Below are 17,238 nucleotides of genomic sequence, written 5' to 3'. Positions count from 1 at the left end.
CTCACCAAAATATCACCATGACAACATGTTCAGATGAGGTTAAACTATAGAAGGTGTCTCAGCTGTAACTACCTGCAGATATCAGCACCTGAACACGTCCCGCACATATAATGACTCTTTAATATAAAAAACAATAAACAGGAGCTCAGTTAAGTCACTCTGATGACGTCAATGTTGCGGATTAAACTTTACTGCTAACATTTCAACACGGAAGTCAGTTTTTCTTCTGTGGTTGTGACGTGTCTTCTAACGTGTTGACAGTTTGTTCGGATCACACTTTGTTTGTTCTTCGTGTGAAATAAACGTCTTTTGTTCATCACAATCACAAACGTTGCGTAAACGCTCGTTTTCCACAGTTTTGTAACACCGGTTACGGACAGTTTTGTAACCCCGCACAAACAAAGCCTTTTGAATTTCCCGCAGCTGCCCGGGCGGCACGTGAGCGCGGCTCGCAGCCCGATTGGCTCCGTCGCAGCGTCAGTTTAAAGAGCCACCGCGAGCTGCGTTTCAATTGGCCAGCTGCGTTCTAGCGCCAAGATTTCAATAAAAAGGCGAGCGGACAACAGAAGCCGCTTCAGTCTCTCTGCTCTCCGTCTGTCAGCTGCTGCCTAGTTTAGACTTTTTACGCTTTAGTCTCTTTTTTGTTCCTGCTTTTAGTCTTTTAATTTATCTTTTATTCGCGTGTCCGTCTGAACTCGAAGGAAGTCAAAATGCTTTCTGCTCGCTCTCCTCTGTCCGTCAAGAACGAGAACACCGTCAGCACCCAGATGAACAACATGTCGCTGGACAAAGAGAACACGGTGAGACTCCGAGCAGCTGCAGCTCTGATGTTTAATGTGCTATGGAGGTGAACAAGTGTCGGTCTCAAGTCCTCCTCAACTGTCTTTAACTCAAAACTCGCGGCAGCCATTTTGTGATCGGCTCAGCCGGACTCACCCAGATATAATCTGTGTTTCAGCGCTCAGATCAAACCCGTGAATTCAGTGTGAAACTACAGAAAGCTGATTTTAGTCACTGACGAGTTCTTGTCGTTCATCTTTCAGCCGCCGAGCCTGAACACGACCCGCATCCTGGCGTCCAAAACCGCGCGTAAAATCTTCGACGAGCCTGCGGTAAGTGAGTCCAAACCTGCAGGAAGCTTCCAGGTGTGGAGCTGACGTCACAGACAGAGTGTGTGTGTTCATGTGTCGGTCAGTGAGGAGCAGTGTGTGTGTGTGTGTGTGTGTGTGTGTGTGTGTGTGTGTGTTTGGTTCTGATCCTGTGGCGCCTAAAATGTCGGTTCTGGCGCCAACATGGACGATCAGCTGTCCCGGTTGGTTGGATGTTGAGCTGATGACAGAATATCTGACATGTTTCTGTGGATCGCCTTCATGTTGCTGAATGTTGCTTCATTTCTTCATTATTGTCTGAAACGTGTAACTGTGTAAAGTTGACACAGGAAGTGTCGGTCCACATGTCAGCTCAGATGTTCAGCCAGTTTCCAGAGCTCCAGCTGACGTCTTCAAACAGCCAAACATTTTATTAAAATTAAATTAAACAGAAAATGGTATTTGTGTGTTTGTTAATGAAGTTTAATTCGGGGACAAAGTGAGTCAGTCTGTGCAGCAGCTGGAACACGCGTGTAGTGATGTGTGTCTGCTGTAGATTTGACAGGCCGGTGGCTTTTGTGTTTTTCAGCCCAAAGCCGTGAAGAAGAGCAGCCGCGAGGAGCAGGAGGAGCCGCTGCTGAAGGAAAACCCTCGTCGCTTCGTCATCTTCCCCATCCAGTACCACGACATCTGGCAGATGTACAAGAAGGCCGAGGCGTCTTTCTGGACAGCAGAGGAGGTAACGTGGACACCAGTCAGTGTTTGGTTCAGGGCCGGTTGTCAGACTGGACTTCCCTCTGTGCTCTCAGAAACACTACAGTATGAACGTCTCCTCACACACAGATACACAACAGTCAGGACACTTGTCTTTGTTGCCGCTTTTGTTTCTTTTCTACAGAATTTTCTACCTTTTTTTAATTTTTATTTTTTTATTATAAAAGTGATGTTAAAGTTGAACGAACCGGTGAGCTGAAGGTGACGACACGTGCAGCCTCCAGGTGTTGATGACGTCATGTTAACGGCTTGTGTTTGTTCAGGTGGATCTGTCCAAGGACCTGCAGCACTGGGAGTCTCTGAAGGACGAGGAGAGGTATTTCATCTCTCACGTGTTGGCGTTCTTCGCCGCCAGCGACGGCATCGTCAACGAGAACCTGGTGAGGAGAGACGACCACGTCACACATGTCAGACTGTACAAACGCACTAAACTGTCACCAGATCAGTGCAGACGAGAGGAGGTGGAGTCTTCTCCAGTCAAACTAACTTAATGGACTGATTATTTAAACTAACATTAATGTAGATGAAGCACAAAGTTACACCAGCCAATAAGACCTTCAGTTTTATCATGAGCAAATATTGATGGACTCGATCGATCAGTAAACCTTCTCCTGTTGTTCTCTGTGTGACCATCAGGTGGAGCGCTTCACCCAGGAGGTGCAGGTGACGGAGGCCAGGTGTTTCTACGGTTTCCAGATCGCCATGGAGAACATCCACTCTGAGATGTACAGCCTCCTGATCGACACCTACATCAGGGAGCCCAAAGAGAGGTGAGACCCTGTCCTGCTGGACTCTGGTGGTCCGTTGCTGGACTCTGGTGGTCCCTGCTGGTGTGTGACGGTGTGTTTACTGACCCACAGAGAATACCTCTTCAACGCCATCGAGACTCTGCCGTGTGTGAAGAAGAAGGCTGACTGGGCCATGAACTGGATCGGCAACAAGAAGGCCAACTACGGTAAACCTGTAGCCTGTGACTCCGTGTTACCTTCAGGTCTCGTGTTGATCCTCGATCAGGTATTGATTGTCCCTCTGTGGTTCCTCCAGGAGAGCGTGTGGTGGCCTTCGCTGCCGTGGAGGGAATCTTCTTCTCTGGCTCCTTCGCTGCCATCTTCTGGCTGAAGAAGAGAGGCCTGATGCCCGGCCTGACCTTCTCCAACGAGCTCATCAGCAGAGACGAGGTGACATCATCGATCCTGTCAGCCAATCGTATCAATAAACAAATTCAGTTTGTTGCTTTCACATCAGATAAATACCCAGAGATGAAAACCTGTCAACACGAAGTTAACTGTTGTGATGCGTTCAGGGTCCATGTGGTAACTGTGTTGTGATGCGTTCAGGGTCTGCACTGTGACTTTGCCTGTCTGATGTTCAAACACCTGGTGAACAAGCCGTCGGCAGAAACCGTCACCAACATCATCAAGAACGCCGTGCAGATCGAGCAGGTGGGCGACAGACGGAGAACTCCTGTTGCTCCTGAACATGTTGTGATCTCACTGGTTTCTCTGGTCTCACTGGTCTGTTGTTGTGTCCAGGAGTTCCTGACGGAGAGTCTGCCTGTGAAGCTCATCGGGATGAACTGCGAGCTCATGAAGCAGTACATCGAGTTCGTGGCCGACAGACTGATGCTGGAGCTCGGCTTCACCAAGGTGAGCAGAAGTAGAGCCGCTGGTGGTGCAGCTCCATCAGCTGCTGAGCTACAGGACTGTAGAGGTGGAGGTCAGAACCAGTCACACTACAGGGGGGACCAGGTCTCATGTGGATCAGGTCTGTGATGATGAGAGGCGCAGGGGTACGGACCTCAGCCAGTGATGGGGGCTGAGTGCTGCTGCTGCGCTCTGATTGGTGGACGTGTGGTTCGCTGTCGGACCAGCGGCAGCACGAGACAGACGCCTGACTGAACAGACCAACAGCTGCAGCAGCTTTAGATCTCAATCTTTTATCCTCTGCTGTTTTACTGACGGCCGTCTCGTGGTTTCAGGGTTTGTAGGTGAAATAATCACAACTTCCATCAGACGGAAGGAAAAACTGTCAGCGGCTTAAAATGTTTGCTGTGATTCAGGAGCTAAATGTGGACGCTGAACATCAGGATGTTCTGTGTTGGGGCGGTCTGACCCGAGGGCTGTGTGTCTCTGTAGATCTACCGGGTGGAGAACCCCTTCGACTTCATGGAGAACATCTCTCTGGAGGGAAAGACCAACTTCTTCGAGAAGCGGGTGGGCGAGTACCAGAGGATGGGCGTGATGTCGGGCTCCACAGACAACACCTTCAGGCTGGACGCAGACTTCTGAGCACCTGCTGGAGACGAGCCACGCCCACTCGCCTCTCCAGACTCCGCCCTGCAGGAGGAGAGGGGCGGAGTCAGCACAAACACTTGGACCTCATCCATCCTGACAGACAGCAGCTGCCTCAGCTGGAGGTATCTCCTCTGCTGTTGCATGCTGGGATTGTTTTTCCTTTTTTTCTTTAATAGATGGACTCTGAAATCTTTTTCTTCTCTGCAGCTTCATGTTTTTGTACATAAAGTAGTTTTTAGCTGTGTTTTGTAATAAAGTGTAACTCCTAATTATATTTCAGTACTTTCATGTTTTACTTATTTTAAATTGTACAGTTTTGTTTTTTTAATAAAAGGTGCAGAAATGGAAATGTGATTGTCTGTTTTCTGAACGAGAGCAGCTGACTGGCTTTCATCTCAACACGTTACTGGGGAAATTGTTTTATGGATTTTATTCCTGAAGTGAGGTTTGAAATTAGAAGCTGATCTTGTGTTGGAGGCGACGTGTCTCACAGTTCGACTTCAGAGCAGTAAGAAGAACTCACTCGTGTTAAGAGCTGATTCAATAATGTAATTTATTTTGTTACATTGCAGGTTGATAACTGTATTGAGATAAATGTTTTACACTGAAATCACTGTATTGATCATGTAGTGTCATATGCCAACAAGCTACTACTGGCACACTTAATGAGTTAGTTTAACCCAAAGGTTTTCATCGACCAGACCAGACCAGTCTCCAGGTATCAGCCAGTGTGAGTGCACTCTACAAATAACTCAACCCTACCTGGAAGGTTCAGGAAAACATGATTTTTGGGTTAAAAAAGGCAAATATATGCAACTAGTGACTGAGTGACGTGCCAGTAGATTCACAAAAGTACATTTGACAGAACCGTTCCTACATTTACATTTAAAACGATGTATTGAACCAGTAGTGACGTCTGGTCAACAGGCCAGAAAACGCGTGATGGCATAAAGTGACGGAAATATAAATCTAGGAATGATTCTGTCAAAATATACTTCTGTGAATCTGCTGCTCAGTCAGTATGTGACCACAGCTGCTGTTTGAGTGTTGGTGAGATGCTGAAGTTAAAGATAACAGTCGTCTGGATCAGCAACACTCCCAAGATGCACTCTGTTCTCTGACGTTTACAGAGTGCGTCAACAAAACACTTACAGGAGCACCGACAGATAAATGAACAGTTTTATATGGAAAGTAACTTCAGACATTTCCTTCTTCAAAAACCACATTTTCACTTCAAAAAGCTTCAGAGTTTGACGTGTGATTAAAAACGTACATCTGTGTCTCACAACTGGATCATTAACAACAATTTATTAATGACAATTCTCAAAAAACCTTCAGAAGTTTAAATCACCGTCCATCTGGATCTTCAGGTTCTTCTGTTGGTGAGAACAACGATTCATATATATTTATATATTTCTATGTGTAGTGCGAGCAGTGAAGCGACGGTCAGGTCAGAGTTCACAGGATCTTGACGTCGAGCAGCGTCACGTCTCCCAGAACCTCCAGCTCTGTGATGCGGCTCAGGTCCTTGACTCGGTGTTTGTAGTCCAGCTGGTGGTTTCCGTTAACGGCAACTCTGAACTGCTGAGAGTCACACAGGATGATCATCTGCACACAGAACACACAGAACACACAGAACCGTTATGCTGAGTGAGATCCAGATGCCAGCAGGAGGTTTATGCCTCTTATAGCTGAATGATGGAACGTGTCTGTGAAGATCTTTCTGTAGAATCTGTGCTGTGAGTTCTACACGTTTCATTGGAATTTGTACGTCAACTGAACAGACAACAGAAAGTTATACACTGTGTTAATAATGACAACCAAATATACATCATAGATCTAATTTGCATACGTCAGAGGCTGTGACAGTCCATCCAGCACAAGTGGCATCAGCTCATGTCACTGAGTGGCACACACCATCACGGTTTGATCTGCAGCTGCTTCACACCTTTTTTAGGCCATATTGTTTTCAGTTTTCTGTTCGGGCTGAAACAGCTCCAGCGTGTCAGTGACCGCTGCTTCTCCTCCAGTTCCATGTTTGAGTTTCTTTTCACTTTCCTCTGAGCACAGTGAACATCTGATTAAGAGACCTCTGAGTTGGATTCATGAAATAATGAAAAACGGTCAGACACAGATGGGATGTAGGTGAGTACCTCGAAGTACTGCCCTCCAGTGAAGGGGAAGGAGGCCAGGTCCGTCTCCTCGGGGCCCCAGCACTCAGACAGGAAGGAGTTTCTGACGAGGACTCCTTTCTTCAGACGAGGGTTCAGATGAAGAGCGATGTCGCTGCTGCTGGAAACTCGCAGGTTCACACAGAAACTGTAACACAGAATAACAGAAACGTGTGATTCTGGTTCATAACACAGAAGTGTTTGATTCTTATCATCTTAAAATATTTTCTGACGATCGGAGTAACACTTAATTTCAAGATATTATTCACTGACGAGGATTCTCAGGACCTCAATCCAACAGGAAGTCAACCATTTTGAAACACTGTGCTCGTTTTTGGCAATTTGCACGTGTTGTACTTGAACAAACTCCTTTAGCTTTTACTGTTTGACTGGAAGTTACACAGAAATACAAGCAGAGAAACCAGATTCACCTCATATTTGATCAAATGCATAAACCCAACAGGAAGTTACACTCTAATGAATCCCACCAGCCTCACGGATGAAACGTTACCTAAAGGGCGTGAAGTCACAGTTCATCATTTTGACAAGATGACAAGATTTTGACAGGATGTTGTCATCACTCAAACAGCAACACATGATCCACCCAGAAGGTTTTCAAATCATGAAAAATCAACTGTAGCTTCATCACTTTTGATAAACAGCAACCTGCAGGACGAAAGAGTGACTCAACACTAACACACACACCTGTGGAGGTGTGGTCTACCTGTGGAGGTGTGGTCTACCTGTGGAGGTGTGGGTTACCTGTGGAGGTGTGGTCTACCTGTGGAGGTGTGGTCTACCTGTGGAGGTGTGGTCTACCTGTGGAGGTGTGGGTTACCTGTGTGCACTCGGACTGATTTCTCCTTTGATGGCGATGCTTCGTCCGACACTCAGTCCTTTGACCAGCTGTCCTGTGAAGGGAACACTCTGCAGGAGATCAGACAGGTCTCAGGTCAGCTGACAACAAAGGAAACAACAACTACATGATATTTTCTCTCCTTCTTCATCTGATCTGAAACATGAAAGTGTAACTAAATCAGTAACATTTAGATACACGGTTCTGTTTCCTCGCTGGTGTTCGTAGCTCTACATGATTCTGAGGTGAAAGTGGAGAACATGTATTGAATCTCTACAAAAGATTTTGTTCAGGTTCATTTTTTAAAAATCAACACTTTTGTTTAAACTTTTCATCCACAAACTCCAAAAAATTGATTAGTTTAGTCTAAAACTCAAAGATCTTCAGTTTTACTGTCGAGGAAACCAGAAAACACTCAACACACTGACAGCAGAAAATTAAACTTCTGTCAAACAATCATGCAAACTGATTAAGTTTGAAAACGTTTGGTGACTAATTTAATTGAACCAACAGAAGCAACTGAACTACATTGACCATCATGCAACAGCAGAACTCACCAAGTCGCCTGAAGAGGAGATGATTGGCTGCAGGACAAACAGACAAAAACAACATTAAAAATACATTCTAATCTTCTGGACACCTGACAGACCGTCCCAGCTTATAAATGTGAAATATTACAACACACCATCAGAGATTTAAAACCAAATGAAATGAAGGAAAGTAAATGAATTCCAACATGTGAGAAACTTCTACATGTTCAGTGTTTTTCCCTCGTGAATGTTGAACCTGATCATCTTGTATGTGTTTGTTTCCTCTCTAATGATGGTCAGACATTAAACTTCACTCAGAAGCTTCATCATTCTTCTGTATTCTTACACTGCTGTGTGAGTCCTGGCTGCTCAGGCTGGCTTCAGGAGAAACTGAACTCTGAAAATAAAAGCAGAACATCAGATTCACCTCATGAAGTAAGAAAACTAAAACTGTGCTGATGGACCAGCAGAGAGACTCACAGCACTCGGCAGGACGCCGACAGCCTGAACTTTGACCTGTCCAGAGATGCACAGCGTGTCGACTCGCTCCAGCTCCAGTCTGTGTTGATACTCCAACACGTGACCACCGTTCACCGCCACCTGCAGGACACGAGCAGGAAGTACTTGATAACAAGTTCAGCACCATTTTAAATCTTATCTCAGTGAGAAGACGTGTGCGGTATAAACTCTGCCCTTCACGGTGTCTCACTTTAAACTTGTCTCTCAGGACCAGATAGATGATTTCGAACGTGGCCCCTGGAGCGAAGGGCATCTGGTACAGGATCTCCTCTCGGCCCCAGCGCTCCTTCTGTAGCGTGTTGCAGATGATGCACGGCGACCTCTTGAACCTCGGGTTGAAGTGGAACGCCACGTCGGCCCTCGGCTTCACGCTGCTGCCACACGTGAAATCTACCTGGAACCTGCAAGACAGTGCCGAGGGACAACAGAGATGACTGGCTCAGACCGACACACTGGTTTGGATCTTTAGAGTGTTTCTGTAGACCTACAAGCAGTAATGTCACCTGTCAGGTGTAAACACAGGTGGATCAGCAGGTGTGAGACGTTTCATACTCAGTGACTTTGTGAGGTGAGTTCTCACCTGTCAGCTTTCGACAGCACTGATCCCTGAATGAGAACCATCTCCCCCGGCAGCAACCCGCCCAGGATCGTCCCAGCGAAGGGAATCATCTGTCGGTGACAATCGAGACTATTAACAGAAAACTAAACAGCTGAGAAGAACTGAGGAGACATGAAGGAGTTTTAGTGGATCAACTGAAAAAAACAATCTCCTGATTAACTGATAATGAAAACAGTCTGCAACAGAATCTGCTGCATGAAATGTAAATATTGTTCTTTCCATTTATGTCCCACAGTGGAGCTGCAGAGAGGACGCGTTCATACGAAGCCCTGAGCGACAAGTGAGAGGGTTTTATTCTGGAAACCTGTGATAAAGGCTCTTATTTCTTACCTACCTCAGTTCCTTTCTGTTCCTAATCACTCATTGGTTCTTTTGTCACACCTCATTAAGTTCACCTGGGCCTTTTTCATTCAGTCTCTGTTCACCCTCACATGAGGCAGCAGTCTTGGTAAAGTTTCCAATTTAAGTTTAAGATTTTTTTTTTTAAAACATTAATTTCAAATCATTGGTTTGTTTTCTTACAGATTCATCAGTCCACGTGTGCTGAAGTGGAAAAATAAATCTTGGAGGTATTAAAGTTAAAGTTTCCTGGTGTTCCTGCAGGCTTGATGATGACGATGATCCATCTTCTCAACAATCTGATCCAAATTATTTTCTCTCCTAATAAAAATCTAACATCCATTTTAAAACAAAAAAGTAAGCTAGAGAAAAGTAAGAGTAAAACATAAGATAAGATAAATAAATAATTCAGTAGACGTTTTTATTCCCGTAATGAGAAAAAATCATGAAAGAAATGAAAAAAATTCACAAATTTTTGTGCTGTAAAAAATTATTCTTATAAGAAAGGGAAAAATCCTTCCACCTGAACATGGGTGAAGAAAATTGTCATGAAAAAGAAAAAAGTCTCTCTCAGTTTTATTTTGAATTCTTCCTCTGGAATTTAGAAACAGTTTTCAGATGGTAAAAAAACATTAAACGTCTGGAGATCATCACTGTGAAACTTTTCCACCACCAGATTTAAACACAGAAAACTTTTTACATGACTAACAAACTGGATCACCAGATAAACGCTTTCTCAGTGGCCCCTCAGGGCTTCCGTACATTCAGTCAACCCTGCACTCAAAACCTGCTTTGATCAGAAAACAGGTTAAGTTGTTTGTTTGTTTTTTTTACTTTATAAAGACGCTTTAGTTTAATCTTGGAGTGAAACTGGACGTTCACATTTTCAGGACGGGTGCTGTGACAGAAAGCCAAACTCCATTACAGTTTCAGAGCATTTTAACTTTTCCTTGCATATCTTCAGACGCCAAGCAGCAAAATGACTTAACTCGAGTCGGATCACGAACTATAACGAATCACTTTTTGATTCGGCATCCATGAAAACACTCCCAACTGCTCCTCAGAGCAAATTAAAATGAATAATGTAGAGTCTTTCTGAGGTACTCCTCCGTCCGGCGCAGCGTCACTGGGCGGAGGCGAACAGTCCGAGCGGCAAATTCTTCCGAAATAGAGTTACGTGACTAATGAAACACTCACAGAAATCATCGGGAATATTGCCGACTTGAGGAAAGTATTTTGGTCGTGTTACACCAGAAAGTGTCTCATTAAACAGTCATTACTTACGCAGCAATGAATATAAATCGAGCGCGCAGTTAGCTAAGATGCTAGCTCTCTAAACCAATGGTAAATCGTACGTCTAATTTCACTGACAACATTATCGACATATGACGAACACAAGCAGCATCTCACCGGGTTTAAAAACGTTTGTCTCGGGTTTGAAATCGACATGTTGGAGCCGAGAAACTGCAACCTGCCTGAAGATACTTGGTACTTTGTTTACTTCCGTGTTCTACGTCAGCACGGCGGACGGCGACAAGGATGAGTCAAACCGTCTCAAATCGAGAATCAGTGTTTTCACACATGATTGATTTAAACTGTAGAATAATTGCCATTGTTGTTAATTGTTGTTAATTTCTACTTTTTATATTGTTAAAAAAGACACAAGGTATAGAACTCGGCGCAGCGTGATGACGTAGTTGTCCTCTCCTGACAGCCTGCAGAGGTTTGGTGTAAGATGGCGGACTGAGTCTTATGATTCCAATAAAGTGATTCATTAAACGTCCTCCTCGAACAAAGAGGACGTGATGTCTGAGAGTTAACGCTTCATGCTCACGTGATTGTTGTTGAAGCTGATCTAAGATTCTCTCTGCAATATAAACACATTTGTAAAATGTTGATGTCTCTTTTAATTCTGTCACATTTAAGATCGAGAACATTTGTGTAAAAACAGTGATATTCCAACAGAATAATGTTTAATAATTAACGTTTTACTAAAATAACCCTTTGTGTGGTGGTACAATATTTCTTTAACAGTGGATGATATATTTTTGTTCTCTGGGCTGTGAAATAAGAACACATGAATGTTGTAACAAAGTTCTCAAAACAGAAATAATTTAGAATTAACATGAAGCCAAAATCTTATTTAAATATGTTCTACCATTTTACAGACGTCATTACTTTAGGGAATCGATGAGAGGAGTTGGAGCTCTTAATACTGCAGGTTTTAATGCTCCCAACAAGAACTTAACATGAAAAACATTTCTGCAGATTAGTTTTCTACTCATTTAATCAGTTGTCATGGAGGTAAAAAAAGAAGAGCTGGATGTTAAGATTCCATTCTAACGTCCATTTGAAGTGTGAAGCTGCTATTAGCAGCTAGTTAGCTTAGCATGAAGACTGGCTGAATGACCATCAAGTCAGCTGCTCTAAATATTCCACATGTTTTGTTTACAATTGGGACTGAAAATCATCTTAAAAGCTGAATAAGAAAAAAAAACATAAGACTTAAATGTTAACATTCAGCACTTTATTACAAAAAAACGAGTATCTGTACAAAACATCCTAAAAACATCATGTAGTTATAAAACATACTAATATAGCAGATTTATAAAAACATCACCTATAGAGTTAGTTTACAAATGTAAGGTCATTAAAAACCTGGTTCTGATCCAGACTGCAGCAGGCTGACTGGCTGAGAAGCTCATTATTTCACCCAGCCATCAGATAAATTAAAATAAGTCCATCTGTCTCTGTGTCACTTCTCTTCAAGCCCTCCACCTGCCTCCTCCTGCAGGGCGGAGTCTGGAGAGGCGAGTGGGCGTGGCTCGTCTCCAGCAGGTGCTCAGAAGTCTGCGTCCAGCCTGAAGGTGTTGTCTGTGGAGCCCGACATCACGCCCATCCTCTGGTACTCGCCCACCCGCTTCTCGAAGAAGTTGGTCTTTCCCTCCAGAGAGATGTTCTCCATGAAGTCGAAGGGGTTCTCCACCCGGTAGATCTACAGAGACACACAGCCCTCGGGTCAGACCGCCCCAACACAGAACATCCTGATGTTCAGCGTCCACATTTAGCTCCTGAATCACAGCAAACATTTTAAGCCGCTGACAGTTTTTCCTTCCGTCTGATGGAAGTTGTGATTATTTCACCTACAAACCCTGAAACCACGAGACGGCCGTCAGTAAAACAGCAGAGGATAAAAGATTGAGATCTAAAGCTGCTGCAGCTGTTGGTCTGTTCAGTCAGGCGTCTGTCTCGTGCTGCCGCTGGTCCGACAGCGAACCACACGTCCACCAATCAGAGCGCAGCAGCAGCACTCAGCCCCCATCACTGGCTGAGGTCCGTACCCCTGCGCCTCTCATCATCACAGACCTGATCCACATGAGACCTGGTCCCCCCTGTAGTGTGACTGGTTCTGACCTCCACCTCTACAGTCCTGTAGCTCAGCAGCTGATGGAGCTGCACCACCAGCGGCTCTACTTCTGCTCACCTTGGTGAAGCCGAGCTCCAGCATCAGTCTGTCGGCCACGAACTCGATGTACTGCTTCATGAGCTCGCAGTTCATCCCGATGAGCTTCACAGGCAGACTCTCCGTCAGGAACTCCTGGACACAACAACAGACCAGTGAGACCAGAGAAACCAGTGAGATCACAACATGTTCAGGAGCAACAGGAGTTCTCCGTCTGTCGCCCACCTGCTCGATCTGCACGGCGTTCTTGATGATGTTGGTGACGGTTTCTGCCGACGGCTTGTTCACCAGGTGTTTGAACATCAGACAGGCAAAGTCACAGTGCAGACCCTGAACGCATCACAACACAGTTACCACATGGACCCTGAACGCATCACAACAGTTAACTTCGTGTTGACAGGTTTTCATCTCTGGGTATTTATCTGATGTGAAAGCAACAAACTGAATTTGTTTATTGATACGATTGGCTGACAGGATCGATGATGTCACCTCGTCTCTGCTGATGAGCTCGTTGGAGAAGGTCAGGCCGGGCATCAGGCCTCTCTTCTTCAGCCAGAAGATGGCAGCGAAGGAGCCAGAGAAGAAGATTCCCTCCACGGCAGCGAAGGCCACCACACGCTCTCCTGGAGGAACCACAGAGGGACAATCAATACCTGATCGAGGATCAACACGAGACCTGAAGGTAACACGGAGTCACAGGCTACAGGTTTACCGTAGTTGGCCTTCTTGTTGCCGATCCAGTTCATGGCCCAGTCAGCCTTCTTCTTCACACACGGCAGAGTCTCGATGGCGTTGAAGAGGTATTCTCTGTGGGTCAGTAAACACACCGTCACACACCAGCAGGGACCACCAGAGTCCAGCAACGGACCACCAGAGTCCAGCAGGACAGGGTCTCACCTCTCTTTGGGCTCCCTGATGTAGGTGTCGATCAGGAGGCTGTACATCTCAGAGTGGATGTTCTCCATGGCGATCTGGAAACCGTAGAAACACCTGGCCTCCGTCACCTGCACCTCCTGGGTGAAGCGCTCCACCTGATGGTCACACAGAGAACAACAGGAGAAGGTTTACTGATCGATCGAGTCCATCAATATTTGCTCATGATAAAACTGAAGGTCTTATTGGCTGGTGTAACTTTGTGCTTCATCTACATTAATGTTAGTTTAAATAATCAGTCCATTAAGTTAGTTTGACTGGAGAAGACTCCACCTCCTCTCGTCTGCACTGATCTGGTGACAGTTTAGTGCGTTTGTACAGTCTGACATGTGTGACGTGGTCGTCTCTCCTCACCAGGTTCTCGTTGACGATGCCGTCGCTGGCGGCGAAGAACGCCAACACGTGAGAGATGAAATACCTCTCCTCGTCCTTCAGAGACTCCCAGTGCTGCAGGTCCTTGGACAGATCCACCTGAACAAACACAAGCCGTTAACATGACGTCATCAACACCTGGAGGCTGCACGTGTCGTCACCTTCAGCTCACCGGTTCGTTCAACTTTAACATCACTTTTATAATAAAAAAATAAAAATAAAAAAAAGGTAGAAAATTCTGTAGAAAAGAAACAAAAGCGGCAACAAAGACAAGTGTCCTGACTGTTGTGTATCTGTGTGTGAGGAGACGTTCATACTGTAGTGTTTCTGAGAGCACAGAGGGAAGTCCAGTCTGACAACCGGCCCTGAACCAAACACTGACTGGTGTCCACGTTACCTCCTCTGCTGTCCAGAAAGACGCCTCGGCCTTCTTGTACATCTGCCAGATGTCGTGGTACTGGATGGGGAAGATGACGAAGCGACGAGGGTTTTCCTTCAGCAGCGGCTCCTCCTGCTCCTCGCGGCTGCTCTTCTTCACGGCTTTGGGCTGAAAAACACAAAAGCCACCGGCCTGTCAAATCTACAGCAGACACACATCACTACACGCGTGTTCCAGCTGCTGCACAGACTGACTCACTTTGTCCCCGAATTAAACTTCATTAACAAACACACAAATACCATTTTCTGTTTAATTTAATTTTAATAAAATGTTTGGCTGTTTGAAGACGTCAGCTGGAGCTCTGGAAACTGGCTGAACATCTGAGCTGACATGTGGACCGACACTTCCTGTGTCAACTTTACACAGTTACACGTTTCAGACAATAATGAAGAAATGAAGCAACATTCAGCAACATGAAGGCGATCCACAGAAACATGTCAGATATTCTGTCATCAGCTCAACATCCAACCAACCGGGACAGCTGATCGTCCATGTTGGCGCCAGAACCGACATTTTAGGCGCCACAGGATCAGAACCAAACACACACACACACACACACGGCTCCTCACTGACCGACACATGAACACACACACTCTGTCTGTGACGTCAGCTCCACACCTGGAAGCTTCCTGCAGGTTTGGACTCACTTACCGCAGGCTCGTCGAAGATTTTACGCGCGGTTTTGGACGCCAGGATGCGGGTCGTGTTCAGGCTCGGCGGCTGAAAGATGAACGACAAGAACTCGTCAGTGACTAAAATCAGCTTTCTGTAGTTTCACACTGAATTCACGGGTTTGATCTGAGCGCTGAAACACAGATTATATCTGGGTGAGTCCGGCTGAGCCGATCACAAAATGGCTGCCGCGAGTTTTGAGTTAAAGACAGTTGAGGAGGACTTGAGACCGACACTTGTTCACCTCCATAGCACATTAAACATCAGAGCTGCAGCTGCTCGGAGTCTCACCGTGTTCTCTTTGTCCAGCGACATGTTGTTCATCTGGGTGCTGACGGTGTTCTCGTTCTTGACGGACAGAGGAGAGCGAGCAGAAAGCATTTTGACTTCCTTCGAGTTCAGACGGACACGCGAATAAAAGATAAATTAAAAGACTAAAAGCAGGAACAAAAAAGAGACTAAAGCGTAAAAAGTCTAAACTAGGCAGCAGCTGACAGACGGAGAGCAGAGAGACTGAAGCGGCTTCTGTTGTCCGCTCGCCTTTTTATTGAAATCTTGGCGCTAGAACGCAGCTGGCCAATTGAAACGCAGCTCGCGGTGGCTCTTTAAACTGACGCTGCGACGGAGCCAATCGGGCTGCGAGCCGCGCTCACGTGCCGCCCGGGCAGCTGCGGGAAATTCAAAAGGCTTTGTTTGTGCGGGGTTACAAAACTGTCCGTAACCGGTGTTACAAAACTGTGGAAAACGAGCGTTTACGCAACGTTTGTGATTGTGATGAACAAAAGACGTTTATTTCACACGAAGAACAAACAAAGTGTGATCCGAACAAACTGTCAACACGTTAGAAGACACGTCACAACCACAGAAGAAAAACTGACTTCCGTGTTGAAATGTTAGCAGTAAAGTTTAATCCGCAACATTGACGTCATCAGAGTGACTTAACTGAGCTCCTGTTTATTGTTTTTTATATTAAAGAGTCATTATATGTGCGGGACGTGTTCAGGTGCTGATATCTGCAGGTAGTTACAGCTGAGACACCTTCTATAGTTTAACCTCATCTGAACATGTTGTCATGGTGATGATTTAGCGCCAAAACCTTTTTACACATTAAATATCATCAGAACACAGTGACGTTTCCTCGAGTCCTAGAACTGGGCGGTCGGTTCGCATTTGATTCTGATTAACAACTCCGGTTTATTTAATTTTAAACATCGTCCAACTGTTACTTGAAAACAGAGCAGAGAAGTTAAAGATTCTGTTGCTTTGACTTCTGATGACACATTGATCATCAACATGTTTTAATTTGCTCCAGAACTGAGCAGAAACACAAACAGTCCACATATTAAAATCTGAAATCTGACCCACATATCCCGCTTCTTCCACACTGGACTGAATATGTCTGCAAACAGTTCTTGTCTTTTTAATAATACATGGACTTCTGTGTAGGTTAATTACTGGTTTGTTTCCCGCTGCCGCGCTTTTTATTGTTTACAAAGGCGTTGTCATCATAACGATTGTGCCAAAACGATATTTCACACACACTTTCATACAGTTCTGACTCAGTGTTCGGACAGGTGAGTCATGCTGTCAGGTGCACAATGAGCTACAAGGTATAATAACGGTTTTATGATAAAAACTGCTGGAAGATGTTGCACAACACGGACACGTCCCGGTGAATCACCGTACGATAGCTTAAAACCCAGTTGAACGACAGAACTGTTGGGTGGTCCTGGATCAGCGGATGTGCTCTACCTTACATTAGTTCTGGTTTCGGACTCTGAGGGGGAACTTTCAGCTCCTTTTTGTCCTCTAATCAGCTGTTATTAAATGGATTGCGGGCGAAGTTGGCATAAAAAACGCTTCCGGGTTGCTGCTTGGCAGCGAGCGCTCTGATTGGCTGTCTGGACAGAGCGACAAAAGCCTGTAGATGTACGTCACATGCGCCCCCAGCGGCTGGGAGGAGCAGCAGCAGCATCAGCGACCACAAACCACAGAGACTCCTTCTTCTATAAAAACAGTGTTTTATTGAGTCCACAGTGTTTAATGTGACAGCTGGAGTCTGAGGAGAAATTCTTGGCACAAAACCACAATCTGTGTTTTTTTTAAAAAGCATATTAAACTGAAAGTGGAAGCAGACTGGATGTCATCCATCGTCCAGTCAGCAGGTCT

The 17,238-nt window shown here is 45.3% G+C and overlaps 3 protein-coding genes and 2 non-coding genes across 6 annotated transcripts; 2 read left to right on the top strand and 3 right to left on the bottom strand.

Moving 5' to 3' along the window:
• Positions 1 to 215: 215 nt before the first annotated feature.
• LOC119012785 (ribonucleoside-diphosphate reductase subunit M2) lies at positions 216 to 4,505 on the top strand. The gene is made up of 10 exons (XM_037086934.1): positions 216 to 800; positions 1,044 to 1,112; positions 1,678 to 1,827; positions 2,126 to 2,242; positions 2,499 to 2,632; positions 2,723 to 2,817; positions 2,907 to 3,040; positions 3,200 to 3,304; positions 3,395 to 3,508; positions 3,998 to 4,505. The coding sequence occupies exons 1-10, from the start codon at positions 711 to 713 to the stop codon at positions 4,148 to 4,150; spliced, it is 1,161 nt and encodes a 386-aa protein (XP_036942829.1). The 5' UTR covers positions 216 to 710; the 3' UTR covers positions 4,151 to 4,505.
• Positions 3,628 to 3,765, top strand: LOC119013169. Its single transcript, XR_005072716.1, has one exon. It is a non-coding gene; the product is annotated as a small nucleolar RNA SNORD94 (small nucleolar RNA).
• Positions 4,506 to 4,684: 179 nt separating the features above from the next.
• On the bottom strand, positions 4,685 to 10,753 carry lgals8a (galectin 8a). 2 transcript variants are annotated; one of them, XM_037086950.1, is made up of 9 exons: positions 10,601 to 10,753; positions 8,813 to 8,901; positions 8,423 to 8,633; positions 8,194 to 8,313; positions 8,060 to 8,110; positions 7,741 to 7,767; positions 7,166 to 7,254; positions 6,310 to 6,475; positions 4,685 to 5,764 (listed from the first exon to the last, which is right to left on the bottom strand). In XM_037086950.1, the coding sequence occupies exons 1-9, from the start codon at positions 10,637 to 10,639 to the stop codon at positions 5,615 to 5,617; spliced, it is 942 nt and encodes a 313-aa protein (XP_036942845.1). In that variant the 5' UTR covers positions 10,640 to 10,753; the 3' UTR covers positions 4,685 to 5,614. The 2 variants fall into 2 exon arrangements, with proteins under 2 accessions (XP_036942845.1, XP_036942846.1); XM_037086951.1 differs by lacking the exon at positions 10,601 to 10,753 and adding an exon at positions 9,071 to 9,216.
• A 949-nt stretch (positions 10,754 to 11,702) lies between these two features.
• Positions 11,703 to 15,601, bottom strand: LOC119012786 (ribonucleoside-diphosphate reductase subunit M2). Its single transcript, XM_037086935.1, has 10 exons — positions 15,361 to 15,601; positions 15,049 to 15,117; positions 14,356 to 14,505; positions 13,941 to 14,057; positions 13,551 to 13,684; positions 13,366 to 13,460; positions 13,143 to 13,276; positions 12,879 to 12,983; positions 12,675 to 12,788; positions 11,703 to 12,185 (listed from the first exon to the last, which is right to left on the bottom strand). Exons 1-10 carry the CDS (start codon positions 15,448 to 15,450, stop codon positions 12,033 to 12,035), a joined length of 1,161 nt encoding a protein of 386 aa, XP_036942830.1. The 5' UTR covers positions 15,451 to 15,601; the 3' UTR covers positions 11,703 to 12,032.
• LOC119013168 lies at positions 12,418 to 12,555 on the bottom strand. Its single transcript, XR_005072715.1, has one exon. It is a non-coding gene; the product is annotated as a small nucleolar RNA SNORD94 (small nucleolar RNA).
• Positions 15,602 to 17,238: the final 1,637 nt, after the last annotated feature.

This window comes from Acanthopagrus latus, chromosome 22 (genome assembly GCF_904848185.1).
Source record: "Acanthopagrus latus isolate v.2019 chromosome 22, fAcaLat1.1, whole genome shotgun sequence".
NCBI lineage: Eukaryota > Metazoa > Chordata > Actinopteri > Spariformes > Sparidae > Acanthopagrus > Acanthopagrus latus.
Note: the sequence above shows the minus strand (reverse complement) of the source record. Positions and strands in the feature narration are given on the sequence as shown.